At 42.3% G+C, this 22,193-nt stretch overlaps 1 protein-coding gene across 2 annotated transcripts in view; it reads right to left on the minus strand.

Annotated features, from left to right (window-relative positions):
• Positions 1-16,018, minus strand: part of PLCB2 (phospholipase C beta 2) — a 405,331-nt gene extending 389,313 nt beyond the window's left edge. The window contains exon 1 of one of the 2 annotated variants that reach the window (XR_012237122.1): positions 15,270-16,018. Coding sequence is in view for 1 of the 2 variants with exons in the window: in XM_073609959.1 (XP_073466060.1) it covers positions 15,270-15,353 (84 nt within the window). In the remaining variant the exon portion in view is untranslated. The remainder of the gene's footprint in view (positions 1-15,269) is intronic. The other variant, XM_073609959.1, reaches the window with a different exon arrangement.
• Positions 16,019-22,193: the final 6,175 nt, after the last annotated feature.

The following is a 22,193-nucleotide window of genomic DNA, read 5'->3' on the forward strand; positions in this document are numbered from 1 at the left end:
ATCCTTGAGGGGTGGGAGACACCATCATAGAAACTGCCACCAGAGAAGGACCTACTCTGCTATTTGTAATACACTGAGGCCAAAGGCAGTATCTTCTACGTAAATGACATCTAGCTGGTAAAAATCCTGTAGATGTATAAACCAAAGACCAAATAGTGGTCTTGCATACCTGGGCCACTGACACCCGATGACTGATGGCCCAAGATACTCCCCCACACCTTGTAGAGAATCTCTCCCCAGAAAAAATTGTTTTTTGCCATTTAAAACATAAGCATCATTGATAAACTGGCAGATCCACTGCTAAATATTCAACCTGAATGCCGCTTGCCCTTCCTGGGCTTTTCTGGCAGCACAAACCAGGATTCCTGACCTGTGCCAACAAATCAAGTAGATCCTGAGCGCCTGAACAACCTCTAGAGTATGTAGTGATGTTTCTCCTGCCGACTGTGGATGGCAAAAATATGAATGCAATCTATACACTGGGGGAGAACCTCTGGGGGAATCTAGGATGGAAAAGGACCTGGGGGTCCTAGTAGATGATAGGCTCAGCAATGGCATGCAATGCCAAGCTGCTGCTAATAAAGCAAACAGAATATTGGCGTGCATTAAAAGGGGGATCAACGCAAGAGATAAAACGATAATTCTCCCACTCTACAAGGCTCTGGTCCGGCCGCACCTGGAGTATGCTGTACAGTTCTGGGCACCAGTCCTCAGGAAGGATGTACTAGAAATGGAGCGAGTACAAAGACGGGCAACAAAGCTAATAAAGGGTCTGGAGGATCTTAGTTATGAGGAAAGGTTGCAAGCACTGAACTTATTCTCCCTGGAGAAGAGACGCTTGAGAGGGGATATGATTTCAATTTACAAATACTGTACTGGTGACCCCACAATAGGGATAAAACTTTTTCGCAGAAGATAGTTTAATAAGACTCGTGGCCACTCATTACAATTAGAAGAAAAGAGGTTTAACCTTAAACTACGTAGAGGGTTCTTTACTGTAAGAGCGGCAAGGATGTGGAATTCCCTTCCACAGGCGGTGGTCTCAGCGGGGAGCACTGATAGCTTTAAGAAACTATTAGATAATCACCTGAATGACCGCAACATGCAGGGATATACAATGTAATACTGACACATAATCACACACATAGGTTGGACTTGATGGACTTGTGTCTTTTTTCAACCTCACCTACTATGTAACTATGTAACTATGTAAGAGAAAACTAAAAGGCAAGACACTGTCCTGATTCAAGTGAAAACTAGAAGTCACTTTAGGCAATAAAAGTGGATCAGGACGCAAAATCACCTTATGATGCGAGACCAAGAATGGCTCCTTGCATGAAAGAGCCGCCAACTCTGAAACTCCACTCAGTGAAGTTATAGCAACCAAAGAAGCCACCTTCTGAGATAAAAGGACCAACAGAATCCCCCGGTTCAAAAAGTGGCCTCTACGAGGACAATCAAGATCAAATTCAAGTCCCAAGGACACAAGAATGGCCTGACAGGTGGGACTGTCCAAGTTACATGCTGTATGAGGTATGAAACAAGGAGTGAGAAACTCTGGAAAAGAATGGATAGGGACTAACTCTGACCCTTAATGGTACATAAGGCCAATCTCCTTTCCCCTACCGATTGGAGAAAGAAAAAGAAGATCTCCCACTCACATATTTCTGTGGGTGCCACTTCCTGGCTTCACCCCAGGCAAAAAAATATTTTCAAATCCTGTAATTGAAGTTCCCCGAAGCTGGCTTCCAGGGGCTCAACAGTGCTGAGATACAGGACTCAAGACCATTAGGTCCCGCTGGACTGGGAGTGTCCAACCTCCGCAAGACTCACTATGTCAGTGTACCAAGCCCTCTTGGGCTAATTCCAACACTAATATCAGTGTTACTACCTCACTGATTCTTCGCAAAAGATGTGGCAGAAGCCTGAAACAGGGGGAAAAATGTCAAATAAGGGAGAACTGATCCTTAAAGTGTTACCAGTACATCTACCCCTGTTGGCAGTGGGACTCTCGTCCCGGACACACCTGTCCCTACCTGATGTACAACTTAGAATCTAGTAGATTCCCCTGCAGAGTTCCCCTTGCCACTATTCTATCCCTGGAATATGTATTGGCGATAGAGAGAGCACTTGTACTGTCCCAGACAGAATGTGGTACACCTCTCTGAGTCGCATGACCTCTGGTGCCACCCTGGTGGTTGCTATATATGCCTGCAGAGGCATTTCCGGTTTGAACCCACAACTGGTTTGTCCTATAATCCAGAGCAAGGCGTACTGGGCAAAAATTCCAAGATTTTGATGGACAGTATTCTCTCATGTGGAGACCCAGCCCCCTGAACTGTAGCCAGCCTCAAATCAACTTGGAGAGACTGGCATCAGTGGTTATTTTTCCCTAAATTCCTGCAAAAGAAGAATATCGACCACCAATCTTTGCTCTGCAACACCCCAGAAACAGAGCCTTACGGCAATCTAATGCCTGGATCTTCAAGATCCAGACAGAGAGAAAGATCCTCTACCAAGACCTGGAGTAGGACTGTATGTAGGGAATGTGCTTTAACGTAAACACAGCTTCCTCCTGTAGAAATATATCAAAGGAACATCTGGCATTGACTGCTTCCTGAGCAAAGATTACTGAGGTAATGAGTATTGAGGTGTCTTCAGCAAGCCCAGCACTGGGGTTAGACACTTTGTAAACCCTCCGGAGCTGTGGCCAACCTAAAGGGAAGATTCACAAAGAAACAGCTTTCCACTGCAAATACAGAAATCCTTGATGAGCCTGGAATGAAGGCTCATCAAGGCATGAAGACGTGCATCTACAGATGATTATGGACCCCGAAATCTACCTCTTGTGGAAAGGTCATCACTGAACAGATCTAGCCTATCTGAAACCAGAAGGAAGTTCAGCGGCTTGAGATCTTAAGAGAGACCTCATGTCCCTGTTTGGTTTCGGAACTGCTACCATTTAATTGTCACACAATAATGAGCCCATAACTTCTGCTCCAAGCGCAAATGCAAGGCAAAAGACTGACGACTCTGTGGCAGACCCAGACAGTCCCAAGAGGTGCACTTAACCTACCAGGTTTCTGCCGGCTAAAGATGGAATAAACCACCTCAGAGACTGCCCTAAGATCTTCTGGCCTGAGATACTCCCAAAACACAGCCGCCTCAAATGCCTCCCTCACCCAGGTGGAGAAAAGCTTACAGCATCTGGTATTCCCAGGCAGTCTCCCATCCATATACTAACCAGGCTTGATCCTGCTTAGGCTTTGATCAACCGAGATCAGACACGATCAAGGTGATGCAGCCGCAGTCTGACGAAAAATGAATGCGTCAGGAAACACTGCAATGTCAAACACCACAGTGGCTCAGATGCACCTGACGCCACTGTCCATTGGGAGATGTGGATACCGCCAGATCCCTGAACCTGAGATCGGTGCAACTGCCTCCCCCAGCTGCCTCTCTTTTCTGGAACCATTTAACTGGTATAACAGGTAAATAACGCAGCAACTATATTAGCCAACATAATATACAGTCCTCCAAGGATGCAGGCCTTAAACAATGTTGGTTTACCTGTATGCAACCCCTTAGGTATGTAAGTATGCAGGTACCCAGGTACAAAAAAGCAAAAAAACGGCCACTGCCCCCACCTATAACTGGCCTTCACAGCAAGGAGCACATGGAGGGCCATATATAAGTAAGACAAAATCAATTCCATAGCTCAACTCACCAACCAGTCTGCTGACCAACCAAATTAACCTGTCTAACCGTCTGTTAAAAGCAGGGGGTTAGTTAGCACACATTTGAAAACGCACGTGAAAGCTGCAAGGCCTCGTCACGGCACCCTGTGTTGCTTTCAGTCCTAACACTACAAATTTATAAGTGTCTCCACAGTGGAAGCACATGCATGGAATGGATAGATGTGGGGCAGGTGAGCCTGGAGGCAGCCCAGGCCCCCTTAAAGGAACAGGAGCACACTGGACACCCAGCAAGAGCACAATGGCAGTGAAGGTGCCCACTGTGTCCCCGGACCATATATACGAATAGTAAGAAAAAACTGGCCACTGCCCCCACCTATAACTGGCCTTCCCAGCAAGGAGCACATGGAGGGCCATATACAAGTAAGACAAAAACAATTCCATAGTTCAACTCACCAACCAGTCTGCTGACCAACCAAATTAACCTGTCTAACCATCTGTTAAAAGCAGGGGTTTAGATAGCACACATTTGCAAACGCATGTGAAAGCTGCAAGGCCTCTTTAACAGACAGTTAGACAGGTTAGTTTGGTTGGTCAGCAGACTGGTTGGTGAGTTGAACTATGGAATTGTTTTTGTCTTACTTGTATATGGCCCTCCATATGCTCCTTGCTGTGAAGGCCAGTTTTTTGTTACTGTTTGTATATATGGTCCGGGGACACACTGGCGACCTTCGCTGCTATTGTGCTCTTGCTGGGTGTCCAGTGTGCTCCTGTTCCTTTAAGGGGGCCTGGGCTGCCTCTAGGCTCACCTGCCCCACATCTATCCATTCCATGCATGTGCTTCCACTGTGGAGACACTTATAAATTTGCAGTGTTAGGACTGCAAGCAACACAGGGTGCTGTGACGAGGCCTTGCAGCTTTCACATGCGTTTGCAAATGTGTGCTAACTAAACCCCTGCTTTTAACAGACGGTTAGACAGGATAATTTGGTTGGTCAGCAGACTGGTTGGTGAGTTGAGCTATGGAATTGTTTTTGTCTTACAGGTACCCAGGTATGCCGTTATGTCAGTACCTAGGTATGCAAACATGCAGGTATACAAGTATTCTTGCCATTCCTGCAATTATGTATGCAGTTCAAGGCCAATAAGCACATATGTATGTATCCCAAGGTAAATAAGCACATACATATGTACCCCTAGGCAAAAAAGCACATACGTATGTACCCTCAGGCAAACAAGCACACATGTATGTAGTCCTAGGCAAATAAGCACATATGCATGTGGTCCTAGGCAAATAAGCACATATGCATGTAGTGCCCAGGCAAATAAGCACATATGTATGTAGTCCTAGGCAAATAAGCATATATGTATGTAGTCCTAGGCAAATAAGCACATATTTATGTATTCCTAGGCAAATAAGCACATATTTATGTAGTCCTAGGGAAATAGGTACATATGTATGTAGTCTAGGGCTGCAACTAACGATTATTGTCATAATCGATTAGTTGGCCGATTATTGTTTCGATTAATCGATTAATCGGTTAATAACCTTAAAAAAAAGTGTGGTGCATAATTTAGTTAATATGTAAAGTTTTAAAAAAAGGCAATTTATTCTTAAATATCTCTATGCAGTGGTGAATATAAGTAACCAACTATATGGTTAGGGAGCAAAATATCTAATCCACTCTGAGAATAACAGACAGAAGAGATATTCTGTACATACTATTAGAGGAGATATACTGTATATACTATTAGGAGAGATATACTGTATATACTATTAGGAGAGATATACTGTATATACTATTAGAGGAGAGATATACTGTATATACTATTAAAGGGTGAATCTGGTAAATATCATCAGACTCAGAGATCTATTTTTTATTTAAAAAAACAAACAATGTCTTCCCCGACAAATGACAAAAAATGTCATTTTAAGAACGTTCGTTCGATTTTCTAATTGTTAGTGGGGTCAAAATCGAATTGTCAAAAGGATCTGCGGGAAAAGGTAGTTGAACTGTAAAAAAAAAACAGGAAAGGGATATAAAAAGATATCCAAGGAATTGAGAATGCCAATCAGCAGTGTTCAAACTCTAATCAAGAAGTGGAAAATGAGGGGTTCTGTTGAAACCAAACCACGTTCAGGTAGACCAACTAAATGTATTTATTTATTAATTTATTTACAGTAGAGATTATTTGCTCTATTTGTACTATAAAGAGCTCATTTTAGTTCTTTTTTTAACCCCATTATGTTACTGGCCGATTAATCGATTATGAAAATAGTAATCGATGAATTTCATAATCGATTAGTTGTCGATTAATCGATTAGTTGTTTCAGCCCTAATGTAGTCCCAGGAAAACAAGTACATATGTATACAGCTTAATGTAAATAAACATATACAGTACAAATGAAAACATGCATATATGGAAGAATGCAAGCATGTGCTTATGCAACTATGCATTTAGTTAAAAACATGAACAGTCCCTGTAAATACGCATTTATACAATACATGCCCATGGAAACATGCATTTACGCAATAAGCAAGCATGGGTTTAGGGAACGTGTTTATGCAACATTACGCAGCACGCATCTATGCAGACATGTATAACCATGCATCTTTATGCAGACATGTATCTATATGCAGACATGTATCTTTATGCAACCATATATCTTTATGCAAACATGTATAACCATGTATATTTATGCAAACATGTATAAACATGCATCTTTATGCAACCATGTATCTTTATGCAAACATGTATAACCATGTATATTTATGCAAACATGTATAAACATGCATCCTTATGCAATCATGTATCTTTATGCAATCATGTATAGCCATGTATATTTATGCAAACGTGTATAAACATGCAACTTTGTGCAACCATGTATCTTTGTGCAACCATGTATCTTTATGCAAACATGTATAACCATGTATTTCTATGCAAACATGTATAAACATGCATCTTTGTGCAGCCATGTATCTTTATGAAACCATGTATCTTTATGCGAACATGTATAACATGTATCTTTAGCAACCGTGCGTTTCAGCAATCATGCATTTCAGCAACCGTGTGTTCCAACAACCGTGCATTTCAGCAACCGCGTGTTTTAGCTAGTTTGCAAGCATGCACCTGTTTAACTGCAGTTGGCCCCATACTAGTCCTGCAGGATTTAGCCAAGACCATATGCATCCAGTGCAGCCTCTATGCTGTTTCAGAACAGCGAAAAAAGACCAAACGCACACTATACTAGAGACACAATTCCTTAAAGTGCTCCTATGCTCATGGTTTTCCAAACATGAGTATATTTAAACATGCCCTTAAGCAACAAGTTTGCAATCATATATACTACGCTACACCTCACTTTCGATCAGTAAAACAAAAAAAAACACTTCAAAGTGAACTGCTATCTGTCCAGGGGTGTATCGACTTACAGTTAAACAGTCCCCTCGGATTAAGCAGCAAATATGCAGCATATAATCATGACTTTTCCACACAGTTCTCCCATAGTAAGTACTTACACTTTGTTAGTATCCATGGGCTGCTGTCATGTCTCCAGAGGCCCTGCTGACCTGTTGACCACATGGCCCCCCTTCCACTTCCTGCCTATATAAAAATAGGCCATACTGAGCGAGCCTGTGCCCTCTAGTGGCTGGAGGAGAAACCGCAGCCCATACTACCAAGAAGTACACAGAATGATTATACAGCACACTGCCCCCAGTGGCCACCGGGTGAACAGACAGTCAGACCTCTCTCTTTTCTTTTTCTAAAGAGAAACTGCAAACAAATGCAGACTTACCATTCCTGCTGCAGGACTCTAAACATAACAGGAGTCCAATCTTCATCACGGCGAGCTTTGTCATAAAAGACCTTCAGAGACTGGGCCCCCCTTAATGTGGGGTCCACTCCTCTGAATCTGTATAGCACCCTGCAGGAAAGCACCTTGGTCAGAACAAACACTGCACAGGGCTCCATTACGCAGGGTCCAGCACCATAAGGCTACATTACAGGCAAACCTCGAGGAATCTTCTCTCCTTCCAATGAGGCTTGGGTACCATCCTATTTGGCAGATAGCTTTTTCGAATGGATCCAATTGAAGTCCATGATTCTTAATAGAAATGTCCAGACCTCCAAGTATGCTCCAAGAGCACATGTATCACATCAATGACGACCACCTTACAGACACTGGCGAAAAAACTGATGTGCTTCCTGTGTAGGAGGGGTTATATAGGGAATGAATTCCTGTTTGATTGTTCTGATTGATCTACCAGTGTCCATTCACCTATAGGTGGCATATAACCCAAGTAATTATTATAATAACCAGCTCTGTGTCCTGTGATGTTCAATAAAGAAACATAATTTTAGTGCCATTATAAAAGGAATACATTTGGAAATGAAATTTGCACTTTTGATGGGTTATAAACTAATTTATTTCCCTCTTCGGAAGAACACAATGGGGTTGATTTACTAAAACCAGAGAGTGCAAAATCTGGTCCAGTTCAGTATGGTAGCCAATCAGCTTCTAACTTCAAAAATAAATAAAAATATCTCTGCGCTAGTCTGGTATAGAACTGCTGCAACTCAAATCTTGGAAGGGATAAAGTAATAGAAATAGCTAATGCTGCGCTGTTCCTTTAAATGATGAACTGATGTGATAATGAACAAACTAAAGTGAATAAACAAGATATCTACCTAAGTGTTCAAACATAAAATATGTGTGTGAACCATATGATAGCAACTTAATGATGAAAATAACAGATGTCATAACAAATGCATTGTTCAAAATGTCAGTGTGCAAAAAATTCCAAGAAATTCCAGCGTGTAAAAAAATGTGGTCAAATTGAAAAAGTTCAAAAGGGAGTGACAAGTGAAAATGGTATTTAACTCCATGGTTACCAGTGTTCAAGGAAAACGTCTAAGTGTTCCATCCACAAGAAAAGAGAGTAGCCTCTTACCAGATCTGATGAATCCCTATAACAGAGATCAAGGAAGCTTATGCCAGGATGATCACAGGTGTGGAAATTTCAAACAGCGTGTCTTGATACACTTGCAGGGATGAGCTTCATGTGTTCAAAGATCATATATGTAAAGGGAGAAGCCTTATTGCAAGTACTCTCAGATCCGACACGTTTCCACACAACTGTCGTCTGCTGGAAAAGGTAAAAATGTCATCCATTTCCCAGTAGACGACAGTTGCGTGGAAACGCGTCGGGACGAAGAGTACTTGCAGCGCTATCCATCTAGTTGGCAGACTGACACCGCCACTAGAGATATCATTCATGCTGGGATTTTTTAACCTTTATGTAAGTTTATCTATATATTTTTTTATAAAATTGGCTGATTTACACTATGAGGCTTTTCACTTTTCATATATGATCTTTGAACACATGGAGCTCATCACTGCAAGTATATCAAGGCACGCTGTTTGAAATCTCTACACCTGTTATCTTTCCGGCATAAGCTTCCTTGAGCTCTTTAATAGGGATCAATCAGATCTGGTAAGAGGTTACTCTCTTTTCTTGTAGATGGAACATTTTGCTGTTTTTCTTGAACACTTGCAGCCACGGAGTTTAATACCATTTTCACTTGTCACACCCTTTATTAAGTGTATGGATTTTCTTATGGACTTGAACTTTTTCAATTCAATCTAATTTTTTTTACACACTGGAATTTCTTGGAATTTTTTGCACATTGACATTTTGAACAATGCATTTGTTATGGCATCTGTTTTTTGCATCATTAAGTTGCTATCATATTGTTCACATGCACACATATTTTATGTTTGAACTAGGGTTGTCCCGATACCAATACTAGTATCAGTATCGGTGCCGATACGGAGCATTTGCAGGAGTACTTGTGCTCCTGCAAATGTTCCTGATACCTGATCTCCCTATGTGGCTTTTAATAAAGCAGCTGAGAGACGCTTCTCCTCCTCTCCCCTCAGCGGCTTTTAGGTGCTTTATTGAAAGCCACACAGGGAGATTGTGATTTATAACTTCCCCCGCCACCGCACTGATCATCCCGGAGTATCCCCCTGTATACTCCTCTGTACTCCTCCGGGTCCCCCCCCCCCCCCCCCCGTCCTTCTCCGTTCCCGTTCCGTGTGCTCCTCCAGTTCCCCCCTCCTCCTCCGTTCCTCCACCACGTGCTTCTCCGGTTCCCCCCTCCTCCTTCATTCTCCCCTCTATGAGCTCCTCCGATTCCCCCCCTCCTCCTCCGTTCCCCCTCTGTGTGCTCCTATGGTCCCCCCCATCCTCCTCCGCCCCCCCATCGCAGATCTTTCAGGATAGAGAGCGGAGGAAGGAGTCGGTAAATCTGTCATTTACCGGCTCCTTCCTTTTCTGAATGCCGGGATGATCACAGGTGTGGAAATTTCAAACAGCGTAGTGATTACTGACTCTGTCCATTCATAACTGAGCATCGTAAACTGTGTTTACAAATAGTTGCTATATAAATATTTTAACAAAATTATAATAAAATAAAAAAATCAAAAGCGACCCCATCATCCTGTGCACACGTCAATACAAATGCAGCCATCAAGCTTTGTCACTAATTTACTGGATTGGGGCAGTGAGAGTCTAGGATTCATGTAAAGCACTTGTCAAACTGGGTGTGTTGAATTCAGGTGGGAGTATAGCACCTGGAATTAAATTCATTCAATTAAAAAATAATTATGAGACCTCTTGGCAAGGCCATCTTATCCAGCGAGCACCCCTGGGCCCATTAGGGCCAGCTCTGACCTTGTGGGGATGCTGCTGGCAGTACTGAGGTCAGGTAGCATGGTAACCATTACTGTACTGCACACCAGTACTACCACTCTACTTTAGTTAGCAGCAGGGATGAACTAGTGGGCACTGGCCCAGCGGCATCTTCTGCTTTTCATCTCCGACCTGTCATTGTCACTGGCTCTGCTCATTGTCAGTGGGAGGCTCCGCTTTCCCCCGCTACCCAACCAGAAGTCCATGTCTGGGAGCGAGTGCACATCTCCAAGCTGAGCCGCCAGTGTCACCTCCTTCATTGCCAGCTCTGTCTCCACCCGCCTTTCAGCCAGGAGTCTTTGGCTAGGAGCAGGTGCACTGTGTTGTCTGTGGCTGTGTCAATCCTGTTACTCATAGTGAACAGCACAAGGTTCTGATGAAGCCCATGATTTTTGCCACCTCCTTGTGATCCAGCCAATCCCTGCTGTGGGTGCGCCTGTAGCCCAACCCATACTCCACCCCCTGATGAGGACAGACAGATACACACACGGCACTGTGCTGGAAGTATGGTGGAAGGTGTGCAGCAGGCAGCAAATTGGAGGACACATACAGTAGAGGCTGCAAACCTGGTGAGTCCACTGTCCAAACACCTCCCCCCTCTACCTTGACCCTCCCTCTGCTCTCTGATTGAAAACAATTAGTGTTCCTCTGAAAAGCAATCCACACACAGACTTCTTTTTAAAGGCATTTGACAGGTGGTGAGCAAGAAATATGTTGCCTTCTTACTACCTGTTTGACCACCCTAAATGCTGCATCATCTCCATTACAACCATGTGCATTGAAGTTGTAGCCTGGACCCTTTTATTTGAATGGGTTGTGCCCACCAAACGCAACTGGGGATAGAATTCTTACCACAGTCACAAAGCAAAGCATCATGTCTGCAGCATGTACCTGTACATTGCCACCTGGCTTGTTTTTTTTTTTTTTGGTTGCGTGCACACATGCCCCCTGCCAAACCGTGCTGTGCTTAGACACAGCACCAGCTATTTAGCAGGTTTCCGACAATGATTTTGGCTGAAAACTGCTGATTGGCTGTGTGAACAGCGAACTGGCTGTTTCTTGGGAGAAAAAGCAGCCAGATCTGTAGGTAAAAGCAGCACACGTTACACTCATTAGGCACACAGTTAACCTTTTAATTGTCCCTTGATGTTAACCCCTTCCCAGCCACTATCATTAGTACAGTGACATTGTACAGTATTATATCTGATCACTGTATTAGTGTCATTAGCAATGTCAGTTAGTGTACCTCCCCAATGAGGGTCTGTTAGCACCAGATTGTCCGCCACACTATCACAGTCCCATTATCAGTTGCTAATCAACGCCATTATATTTTTTTTTACCAAAGACATGTACAATAGCTGAATGCATTTTGACTTAAATTTATGAAGAAGTTAGATGTTTTTATTATTATTATTTAATATGTTTTATACCAGAAAATAGAAAATGTTGTTTTATCCTTCAAATATTTTGTCTTTTTTCTTTTATTAAAAAGTAAGAAAATGGTAGTTATAAAATGCCACCAAAAGAACGCACTCTTTGTGGGGAAAAGAATTATATAACTATAATTTGTGTACAGTGTTGCATGACCGAGGAATTGCCAGTTAAACTAGCACCATGCTAAATAGCAGCAAATGCCCTGGTCATGACGGAGGTCAAGTGGCTAAAAAGGGAGCAGTAAAACCACAACGCAACTGCATGGCTTTAATGCTCCCAACCACACATACGAGAAGCACTGGCCTACAGAAGTGCTTTTCATTGCAGCTACAAGGAGATGTAGGGAAATAAGAGAGGAGAGAACAAAATTATAATGTGTTTCTTATTATTTTAAAATCTATTTTATTGAAAGTACTAAGAAACGTGTTCAAATCTATCAACTATTTATAATTTACAGAATAGGTGTGTAAATTGGGGCAGGCTTGTGTGGGACTGCTATAACATGTTCGATTTTATTTGAGATTTCCTGGTTCCTACACTAAATTGAAGAATCCTTTGCCAGACTGCCCATAATGCATAGAACCAATTTATGGGAAATACAAATACATTGGATCAATACCCAAATTCATTAAATACCAAGTTGTCCTCAGTTCAGTTGAAGGGGTGACATTAGTGTTTTATAACAGAGACCAAGCATGCAGTGGCACTTCACAAAGTTCCAATAGTTTGGATTTAACAACTAGTAAACGTTCTGTAAAACATCTATCCTCAGTCAGAGGGATATCTGATGCTATGGGGTAAATTTACTAAAGAGAAATTTGCCCCTGATCTTAGTGAATGAGGTGAAGCTCTGCTGGCTTCCATCATCCAATCATGTGCAAGCAAAAATGCTTTTTTTTTATATCTTCTTTGCACATGAAGCTCTGGGCAGAGTGATTTACCTTTAGTAAATCAACTCCATTGCATCCTGTACTATATGCTGTATAAACCCAAGAACAAAATAAAATATATTGCAGCTTACCCATCCTAAGATATGGTCGCTAGCTGCATTGGTGTTCTTTAGTGTCACCTGGTGATCCTGCCAGTATCACATTTCCTATCCTAGGGTGACAACGCTGATTAACTGTGAGGAACTACGTAGGAGCAGCATTGTCGCCATAAAACAGGAAGTGTCCTTATTGCCCCTCTCCTCACTCCAGTCATTTGAGTGGAGGTACTCTGTAGTTCACAGAGCTGAAGCGAACAGGGCGGATAACACTGATTGGGATTTCAGAGCGGGAGAGGCATTGTTCTGTCAGCTTAAACATGAATTTACAAGTTCACTGGGATTTTGGTAGGTCCACAGCTTTTTTGCATTTGTTAAGCAGAAATAACAAAACTCGTTCAACTGTATATTTAAAAGACCAGAAGGGAGCAAAAAAGAGAAGTTAACTTGTTGGGGTTTACACTTTACTAACCTCTTAATTACCATGGCCATAGTACATACTGGCCTATACCGAGCATTAAGCTGCCATTATATTGCAAAATATATGTATCAATGTGGACTTTTTAAAAACATTGTAGCTGTGGCAAATGTCATTACAAATCTGATAATCAATATGGTTAGTTGATTTCCATTTAGGTCAAGCCTAAAAAAATGCAAACGTAGTACCCTAATGCACCTGACTTAAAACGTAAAGTTTTTTTTTTTAGTTTTAGATAAAGTGGAGAGGGATTAGGACACCTATCCCCCCCCCCCCCCCCCCCGTTTCCCTTTCTATTTTCCTGTTTACCATTGAAAATGAAAGCAAACTGATGGAAATTTGGGGTTGATCCCAGAAAAAAATTAGAAGGGTATTTTTCCGATGGGGACACTAGTCCTGGGGGTCCCCAAGGAATTCCCTTAACTTGCAGGGATTTCCTCTCACTTCCTATTTGGGAGAGGAAGTGAAGGGAAATCTCCCCAATGGGACAAAGATGGCAAAAATAAACCTTACAGGGGTTATAACCCTCCCGTACTCTATCCAAAATGAAAAAAAAAAAATTTTGCCTATACTTTTACTTTAAAAGCCAAATTGTTTTATTAAAATAAAAAAGAGGTCATACTTACCTGCTCTGTGCATTAATATTGCACAGAGCGGTCACTTACCTCCTCTTCTAGAAGTCTACTTCTACCTGCTCTAGGTGCCTCCTTAGCAAGCCAGGTGCTAGGGGGGGCACCTGTGCACCTGCTCTCCCGAGCTGAACTGTGTGAGTCCATAGACACACACGTTACCTGTAAACCATGCTCCTGTTCCCTTCTCACAGGAATTGGACTGACAGCGTCTCCGATGAGACATATGCCCTGTACACACGATAGGATTTTCCGATGGAAAATGTGTGATAGGACCTTGTTGTCGGAAATTCCGACTGTGTGTGGGCTCCATCACACATTTTCCATCGAAATTTCCGACACACAAAGTTTGAGAGCTTGCTATAAAATTTTCCAACAACAAAATCCGTTGTCGGAAATTCCGATCGTGTGTACACAAATCCGATGCACAAAGTGCCACGCATGCTCAGAATAAATTAAGAGACGAAAGCTATTGGCTACTGCCCCGTTCATAGTCCCGACGTATGTGTTTTATGTCACCGTGTTCAGAACGATCGGATTTTTCCGACAACTTTGTGTGACCGTGTGTATGCAAGACAAGTTTGAGCCAACATCCGTCGGAAAAAATCCATGGATTTTGTTGTCGGAATGTCCGATCAATGTCTGACCGTGTGTACAGGGCATAAGAGATGAGAGGAGCTGCGTTGCAGTCAAGACAGCGCTGGAGCTGTCATAGGACTCAGGTAAATATTTGGGGACGGGGAAGGTAGAATAGTTAGTAGGGCATGTTTGCCTTAATACAGGGATTGCATGTGGGTAAAAAAAAAAAAAAAAAAAGCATTTGACTTTAGAACAACTTTAATTGTCAGGATAATTTGTGTTGTTATGAAAAGTCATTTAACCTGCTGTAACACGATTTTCTTTATGTGTATGTCACAAAAGTAAACTTTAGAAGTTTAGTTAATGTACTTCTAATGTGCTGCCCATGTTACCTTCTAATCTCTGATCTAGTATCTTTACTACATGATCTCTAAAGGCTAGTACCTGGGCAATGATACATGCTGTAAAGTCCTTGACTGTCAAATACTAAATACGTTAATTTATATTAAAAAACAAAACAAAAATAAGAACATCAACAACAAGGATCATATTGATTTCTCACTTCCTGTTATCTTATCATACTTGTTTTCATAGTAGTATGTTTCCACATTAAATACTTTAAATTACAAGGCAAACCGATTAAAGTGCAAGCATAAGATACCCCGTATAATTCGCAGTAAATAAAGCATAGAGCAAAGCTGAAATACTTACATCATCCCATTTGATAAAGCGTTCTCCCTTGGTTAGGTATGCTTTGATATCTGGAGGACTTAGAATAGGATTGAACATAGACATCCTGTGCTGTGATGAGCAATCTCAACTGTCCTGTCTAGCTTGTCATATCATGCACCTTGCATCATGTAAGTTTCCAGCCATAGCAATCTGCTGTCTTTATAGCTCAGCAAAGCTACAAACAAATGAGCCAGGAGCCCATAATATGCATTGTAAATCAGCAGCCTGCTAGTTTTACTCCTCTTAGCATTCAAGAGTCTCACAGGTCCTCTGCAGGTTGGACAAATCCAGGAAACCAAATGCTCACAGATACCTCCCTGCAACTTATACCATAGAACTTCCTTTTTTCTTTTTAATACATGCTTCCGGACAACTCTATCAGCTTATCTTGACATAACACTACTTTCTATTGAGAAACTGCAAACACTTTATGGCATCTTAACCACTTGAAGACGAGGCCTTTTCTGGAACCGTTTGTTTAAAAGTTTAAATCTGTATTTTTTTTTTTTTTGCTAGAAACTTACTTAGAACCCCCAAACATTATATTTTTTTTAACAGTGACCCTAGTGAATAAAATGGTGATTGTTGTAATATTTTATGTCACACAGTTATTTGTGCAGTGGTCTTTCAAACACAATTTTTTGGAAAACATACACTTTAATGAACTAAAAAAAACAAAACACAATTTTTACCCCAATTTTTTTGTATGATGTGAAAGATGATGTTACACTGAGTAAATGTATACCTAACATGTCATGCTTTAAAATTGCACACGCTCCTGGAATGGCAACAAACTACGGTACTTAAAAATTTCCATAGGAGACTCTAAAATGTTTTACAGGTTACCTGTTTAGAGTTACGGAGAGTTAAGGATGTCTTGCTCTAGAATTATTGCTCTCACTGTAACGTTCATGGGGATACCTCACATGCGTACTTTGAACACTGTTTACATGTTTGCGTGACTTATGCATGCGTTCACTTCTGCGCGTGAGCATGGAGCGATGGGGGCTTAATTTTTTTTTTATTATTATTATATATTTTTAATTTTTCACTGTCACTTTATTTTGTTTTTACACATTTTTTCCTATTACAAGGAATGTAAATATCCCTTGTAATAGAAATAAGGATGACAGGTCCTCTTTTGAGAGATCTGGGGTAAAAATACCCCAAATCTCTCATTTTACCTTTAAAAGCAAAAGATAAAAAGAAAACATTTTTTTTAACTTTTGCTTTAAAAAAAATAATTTACTATGGCCCAGGAATCAGAAGTGACGTCAGATGTTGCTCCGGTCCTCTAAGGGCATAGAGATGAGTGGCGGCCATCTTGGCCACACTCTTCTCCATACTCAGCTACCGATAGCATCAGATCCCTCCCGGGCTTCACCGATGGGTCAGGTAAGCCCGGGAACGACCAGGAAGTGGTGGAGGGGAGCACCCCTCCCGTCGCTTCCAAAAGTGATCCCCCAGAGAATCTGCTCGTGGGAGTATTTTTATCAGAAAAAGTATCGGCCATAGTAAAAAAAAAAATACCGGGGTTGTGACAGCTAGCTGCTGTTACAACACCAGTATTTAACGTCAAACAAATTATGTATTTTTACTATGAACCGGTTGGCAAGTGGTTTGTGCTGGCACATCGACAAGGTTTGAGAAATAGCAGCTTTTCATATACAGCACAATAGAAAAAAAATGGCGACAACCTTAAACTGTTCTCAGCTACTGTATTATAATAAACTAACAGGTACCTTAACCATAGATCTAAATCTATGTGGTTGCGGATGATGCGTTTTTCTGGTGAGTTTTGCGGTACGTTTTGCGTTTCTAAACCCGCATTTTTTTACGTTTTCATGCCGTTTATGTTTTTTTTTTTCTCTCTTTAACAAACTGTAAATAGCTGATTGTTAAGGAGCAGGCCAGAAAGCCGGCTTCCTTGTCCTTAACAACCAATAAATCATCAGCTGAGGGTGAAAAAAGATTGCTGGCAATAAAAGAAAATTGTGAAAAAGCGGCATGTGACATTTTCAGGGGAAGCCGGTGCCACCATTTTTTATTAAAATGGTGTGGGGTCCCCCCGAAATCCATACAAGACCCTTATCCGAGCATGCAGCTCAGCAGGTCAGGAAAGGCAGGGGGCAAATGAGCGCCCCCCCAAACCATACCAGGCCACATGCCCTCAACATGTGGGGGTCTGCGGGCAGGGGTCTTATCGGAATCTAGAAGATCCCCAGATCCCATCCCCCGTGAATGAGTATGGGGTGCATAGTATACTTACCCATTCACCAGAAAACTGTAAAAAGTGAGTACGCAACACAAGTTTTTGACAAGTCCTTTATTAAAAAATAAAAAACAATGCCCCCCCCCCGATGCAGATCCATCATCAATCACAACGTCCACCGCCACCACGACCCGAAATTTAAAAAAGCTCAGCTCGCGCCGAAGGCTCCCGCTGCCAGTGACGTCACCGGGTGACCCCCACCACCCGTGATGTCACCAACCCAGCATGCACCAGTCGATGATGTCACAGAGTGGCGGTGCCACCAGACCAGACCCCCACAATAAAATTCAGATACATAAAAAAATCTTAATAAATGTCCCCTGAAGTGGTTGTTTGCACAAGCAATAAGAATTATTGAGAAGCACGGTAATATGATAATAACACTGGAGCACTACTATCAAGATTGATATTATTTATGGGACATTTATTAAGTATTGTAATATCATTGCCAAAAAAACATTGTTTGTCCCCAAATAATAATAAAAAAATATGTATTACTTCATAAACTTATAGCATCTACAAAATAGGGGATAGTTTTATGGCATTTTTATTTTTATTTTTTTTTATTAGTAATGGCGGCAATCTGCGATTTTTATTGGGACTGCGACATTATGGCGGACACATCGGACATTTTTGACACATTTTTGGGACCTTTGTCATTTATACAGCGATCAGAGCGATTAAAAATGCATTGATTACTGTGTAAATGACACTGGCAGTGAAGGGGTTAACCACTAGGGGGCAGTGAAGGGGTTAAGTGTGTCCTAGGGAGTGATTCTAACTGTGAGGGGGCTGGGCTTGAACACACAGGACAGTGATCACTGCTCTCAATCCCAGAGAGCAGTAGATCACTGTCCTGTCACTAGGCAGAATGGGGAATGCTTTGTTTACATAAGCATCTCCCCGTTCTTCCTCTCCGTGACACGATCTCGGGCACCCACTGGACAATGGGTCCATGGGAGACGAGGTCACGGAGATCGCAGAGGGCGCGCGTGTGCACCTCCCATGTCGCGCACGTGCTCGCGACACCACTTCTTAAAGGGGACATACATGTAAGCCCTTTTGCCTGCCAGTGCCATTCTGCCAACGTATTGGTGTGCGCTGATCGGCAAGCAGTTAAGCAAAGCAAGGTCCATAAAGACATGGAATGCGTGAGATTGGGGTGAAGGAACTTGACTAGCCTGCACAGAGTCCTGAGCTTAAGCTGATAGAACACCTTTGGGATGAATTAGAGCAGAGAATACGAGCCAGGCCTTCTCGTCCACATCAGTGCCTGACCTCACAAATGCTCTTCTGGAAGAATGGTCCATCATTCCCATAGACACACTCCTAAACCTTGTGGACAGCCTTCCCAGAAGAGTTGAAGCTGTTATAGCTGCAAAGGATGGGCCAACTCAATATTGAACCCTACTGACTAACACGGGGATTCCATTAAAGTTCATGTGTGTGTAAAGGCAGGCAATACTTTTGGTAATATAGTGCATATATACTGTATATATATATATATATATATATATATATATATATATATATATACACATACACAGTATCTCACATAAGTGAGTACACCCTTCACATTTTGTAAATATTTTATTATATCTTTTCATGTGACAACACTGAAGAAATGACACTTTGCTACAATGTATAGTAGTGAGTGTACAGCTTGTATAAAAGGGTAAATTTGCTGTCCCCTCAAAATAACACAACACACAGCCATTAATGTCTAAACCGCTGGCAACAAAATTGAGTACACTCCTAAGTGAAAATGTCCAAATTGGGCCCAAAGTGTCAATATTTTGTGTGGCCACCATTATTGTCCAGCACTGCCTTAACCCTCTTGGGCATGGAGTTCACCAGAGCTTCACAAGTTGCCACTGGAGCCTTCTTCCACTCCTCAATGACGACATCATGGATTTGGTGGATGTTAGAGACCTTGAGCTCCTCCACCTTACGTTTGAGGATGCCCCACAGATGTTCAATAGGGTTTAGGTCTGGAGACATGCTTGGCCAGTCCATCACCTTTACCCTCAGCCTCTTTAACAAGGCAGTGGTCATCTTGGCCGCCCAGTCTCCGAAGGGAGGGGAACATGCTCTACTTCAGTATGTCACAGTACATGTTGGCATTCATGGTTCCCTCAATGAGCTGTAGCTCCCCAGTGCCGGCAGCACTCATGCAGCCCCAGACCATGACACTCCTACCACCATGCTTGACTGTAGGCAAGACACACTTGCCTTTGGACTCCTTACCTGGTTGCTACTACACACGCTTGACACCATCTGAACCTAATAAGTTTATCTCGGTCTCATCAGACCACAGGACATGGTTCCAGTAATCCATGTCCATAGTCTGCTTATCTTCAGAAAACTGTTTGCAGGCTTTCTTGTGCATCATCTTTATAAGAGGCTTCCTTCTGGGACGACAGCCATGCAGACCCATTTGATGCAGTGTGCAGAGTATGGTCTGAGCACTGACAGGCTGACCCCCCTCCCCTTCAACCTCTGCAGCAATGCTGGCAGCACTCATATGTCTATTTCCCAAAGACAACCTCTGGATATGACGCTGAGCATGTGCATTCAACTTCTTTGGTCGACCATGGCGAGGCCTGTTCTGAGTGGAACCTGTCCTGTTAAACTGGTGTATGGTCTTGGCCACCGTGCTGCAGCTGAGTTTCAAGGTCTTAGCAATCTTCTTATAGCCTAGGCCATCTTAATGTAGCACAACAATTCTTTTTTTTCAGATCCTTGGAGAGTTCTTTGCCATGAGGTGCCATGTTGAACTTCCAGTGACCAGTATGAAAGAGAGCGATAACACCAAATTTAACACCAAATTTAACACACCTGCTCCCCATTCGCACCTGAGACCTTGTAACACTAACGAGTCACATGACACCGGGGAGGGAAAATGGCTAATTGGGCCCAATTTGGACATTTTCACTTAGGGGTGTACTCACTTTTGTTGCCATTGGTTTAGACATTAATGGCTGTGTGATGAGTTATTTTGAAGGGACAGCAAATTTACACTGTTATACAAGCTGTACACACTCTACTTTACATTGTAGCAAAGTGTCATTTCTTCAGTGTTGTTACGTGAAAAGATATAATAATATATTTAGAAAAATGTGAGGGGTGTACTCATTTTTGTGAGATACTGTATATGTATATATATATATATATATATATATATATATATATATATGTAGCGCTGGTAGATTTGTGATCTACCAACTGATAGGTAAATTTAGTAAATTGCTCCTTAGGGGAGTTGGATTTGCCTCTGTTCCAGCTTGGCTGACGTTGCCTGTGGTTCCACACTGAGCCGGTGGGTGTCGCTGTTACCATTGGCTATTGTTGGAAAGGCAACGTGTCGAAGCGTATGAGTGCTCCTCTGTCCCGGAGATAACTCGGTGGAGGTGGTCCTCCAAGTTGCATTCTGGGAGAGGGTATTTATGGGGCAGACGCCATGTTTTGGGGTTCGTTTTCAGCCACCTGCTGGCCCTCCTGGCCGACAGGTATGCGTTAGAGTGCTACCTCGTGGTCCTCCGTTCCGGAGGCCCTCACTGCTGTGGCGAGTGGGTGGGCCCAGAGACATGTCTGGGCCCTACCACAGCAGCCAAGGAATGGTCCTGAGCTGTCTATCCAGAGTGAAGAAGCTGGACAACTGAGAAGATCCCAGGGGAGGACCTGTGATGGAAGGATCATGCAGAGTGCTGGTCTGGAGAGGGTCTTGGTGACTCGGTTGGAGGACGTATCCTAAAGTAGTTTCACAGCATAGTACTGCCGGGTTGGCTTAGAGGTCCAAGTACTGTGTCTGACATTCACCGCAAAGTTTAATACATCCTGTGGCAGAGGATTGTACGGATTTATTTCAAGCAAGTCTGTGGCAGAGACTTTTGTTCATGCTACGTACTGGCTGCTAGGCAAGTGAGAGAGGCCTATCCAGGCGAGCAAAGATTGTGTCCCACAAGGGGATTGCATCCGATTACAATATTCAACTTTAAAGGATGTTCTCAAGAATCCTAAAGAAAGGTATTTGAGCTTCCCTGTAGCTTCCCTCCTGCCTCTTTCCTGCTACTTCCTTCGTTACTTGGTTCAATAAAGCATTGAAAACGTATTCAAGTGTTGGTGCTTTTATCGTCCAGAGGTAAACTCAACGGAACCCTAGACCCAGTGACGGTGAAGCAGGGGTGTCGAGAGTGAAGGTAACAAGCCCGCTTAAACCAGCAGCTCCACAGGGTATATATATATATATATACACATACATAACATACATACATACACACACACACATATATATATATATATATATATATATATATATGTTAACATAATATGTGGCGCTAGCTAACCTGTGTAGAATAACCTGTGAAAAAACAATGATCCACATACATAAATAACAGAAGCCAATCAATAAAATAACAGTGAGTGGCTCAATAATAAAGTGCAATAGCTCAATAATAGCTCAATAATAAAGTGCAATAGTGGGTGAATTCAAATGATCAATCTTAAAAAAAAAAGTGCAATAATCAATAATAAGGTGCAATGGTAAGTGAATCCAAATGATCAGAGAGCATAGATCAATAATCCTGCTTAAATAAATAAATCTTCAAAGGTGTGGTAATAAATAAAAAGAT

Source organism: Aquarana catesbeiana, linkage group LG13 (genome assembly GCF_042186555.1).
Source record: "Aquarana catesbeiana isolate 2022-GZ linkage group LG13, ASM4218655v1, whole genome shotgun sequence".
Taxonomy (NCBI): domain Eukaryota; kingdom Metazoa; phylum Chordata; class Amphibia; order Anura; family Ranidae; genus Aquarana; species Aquarana catesbeiana.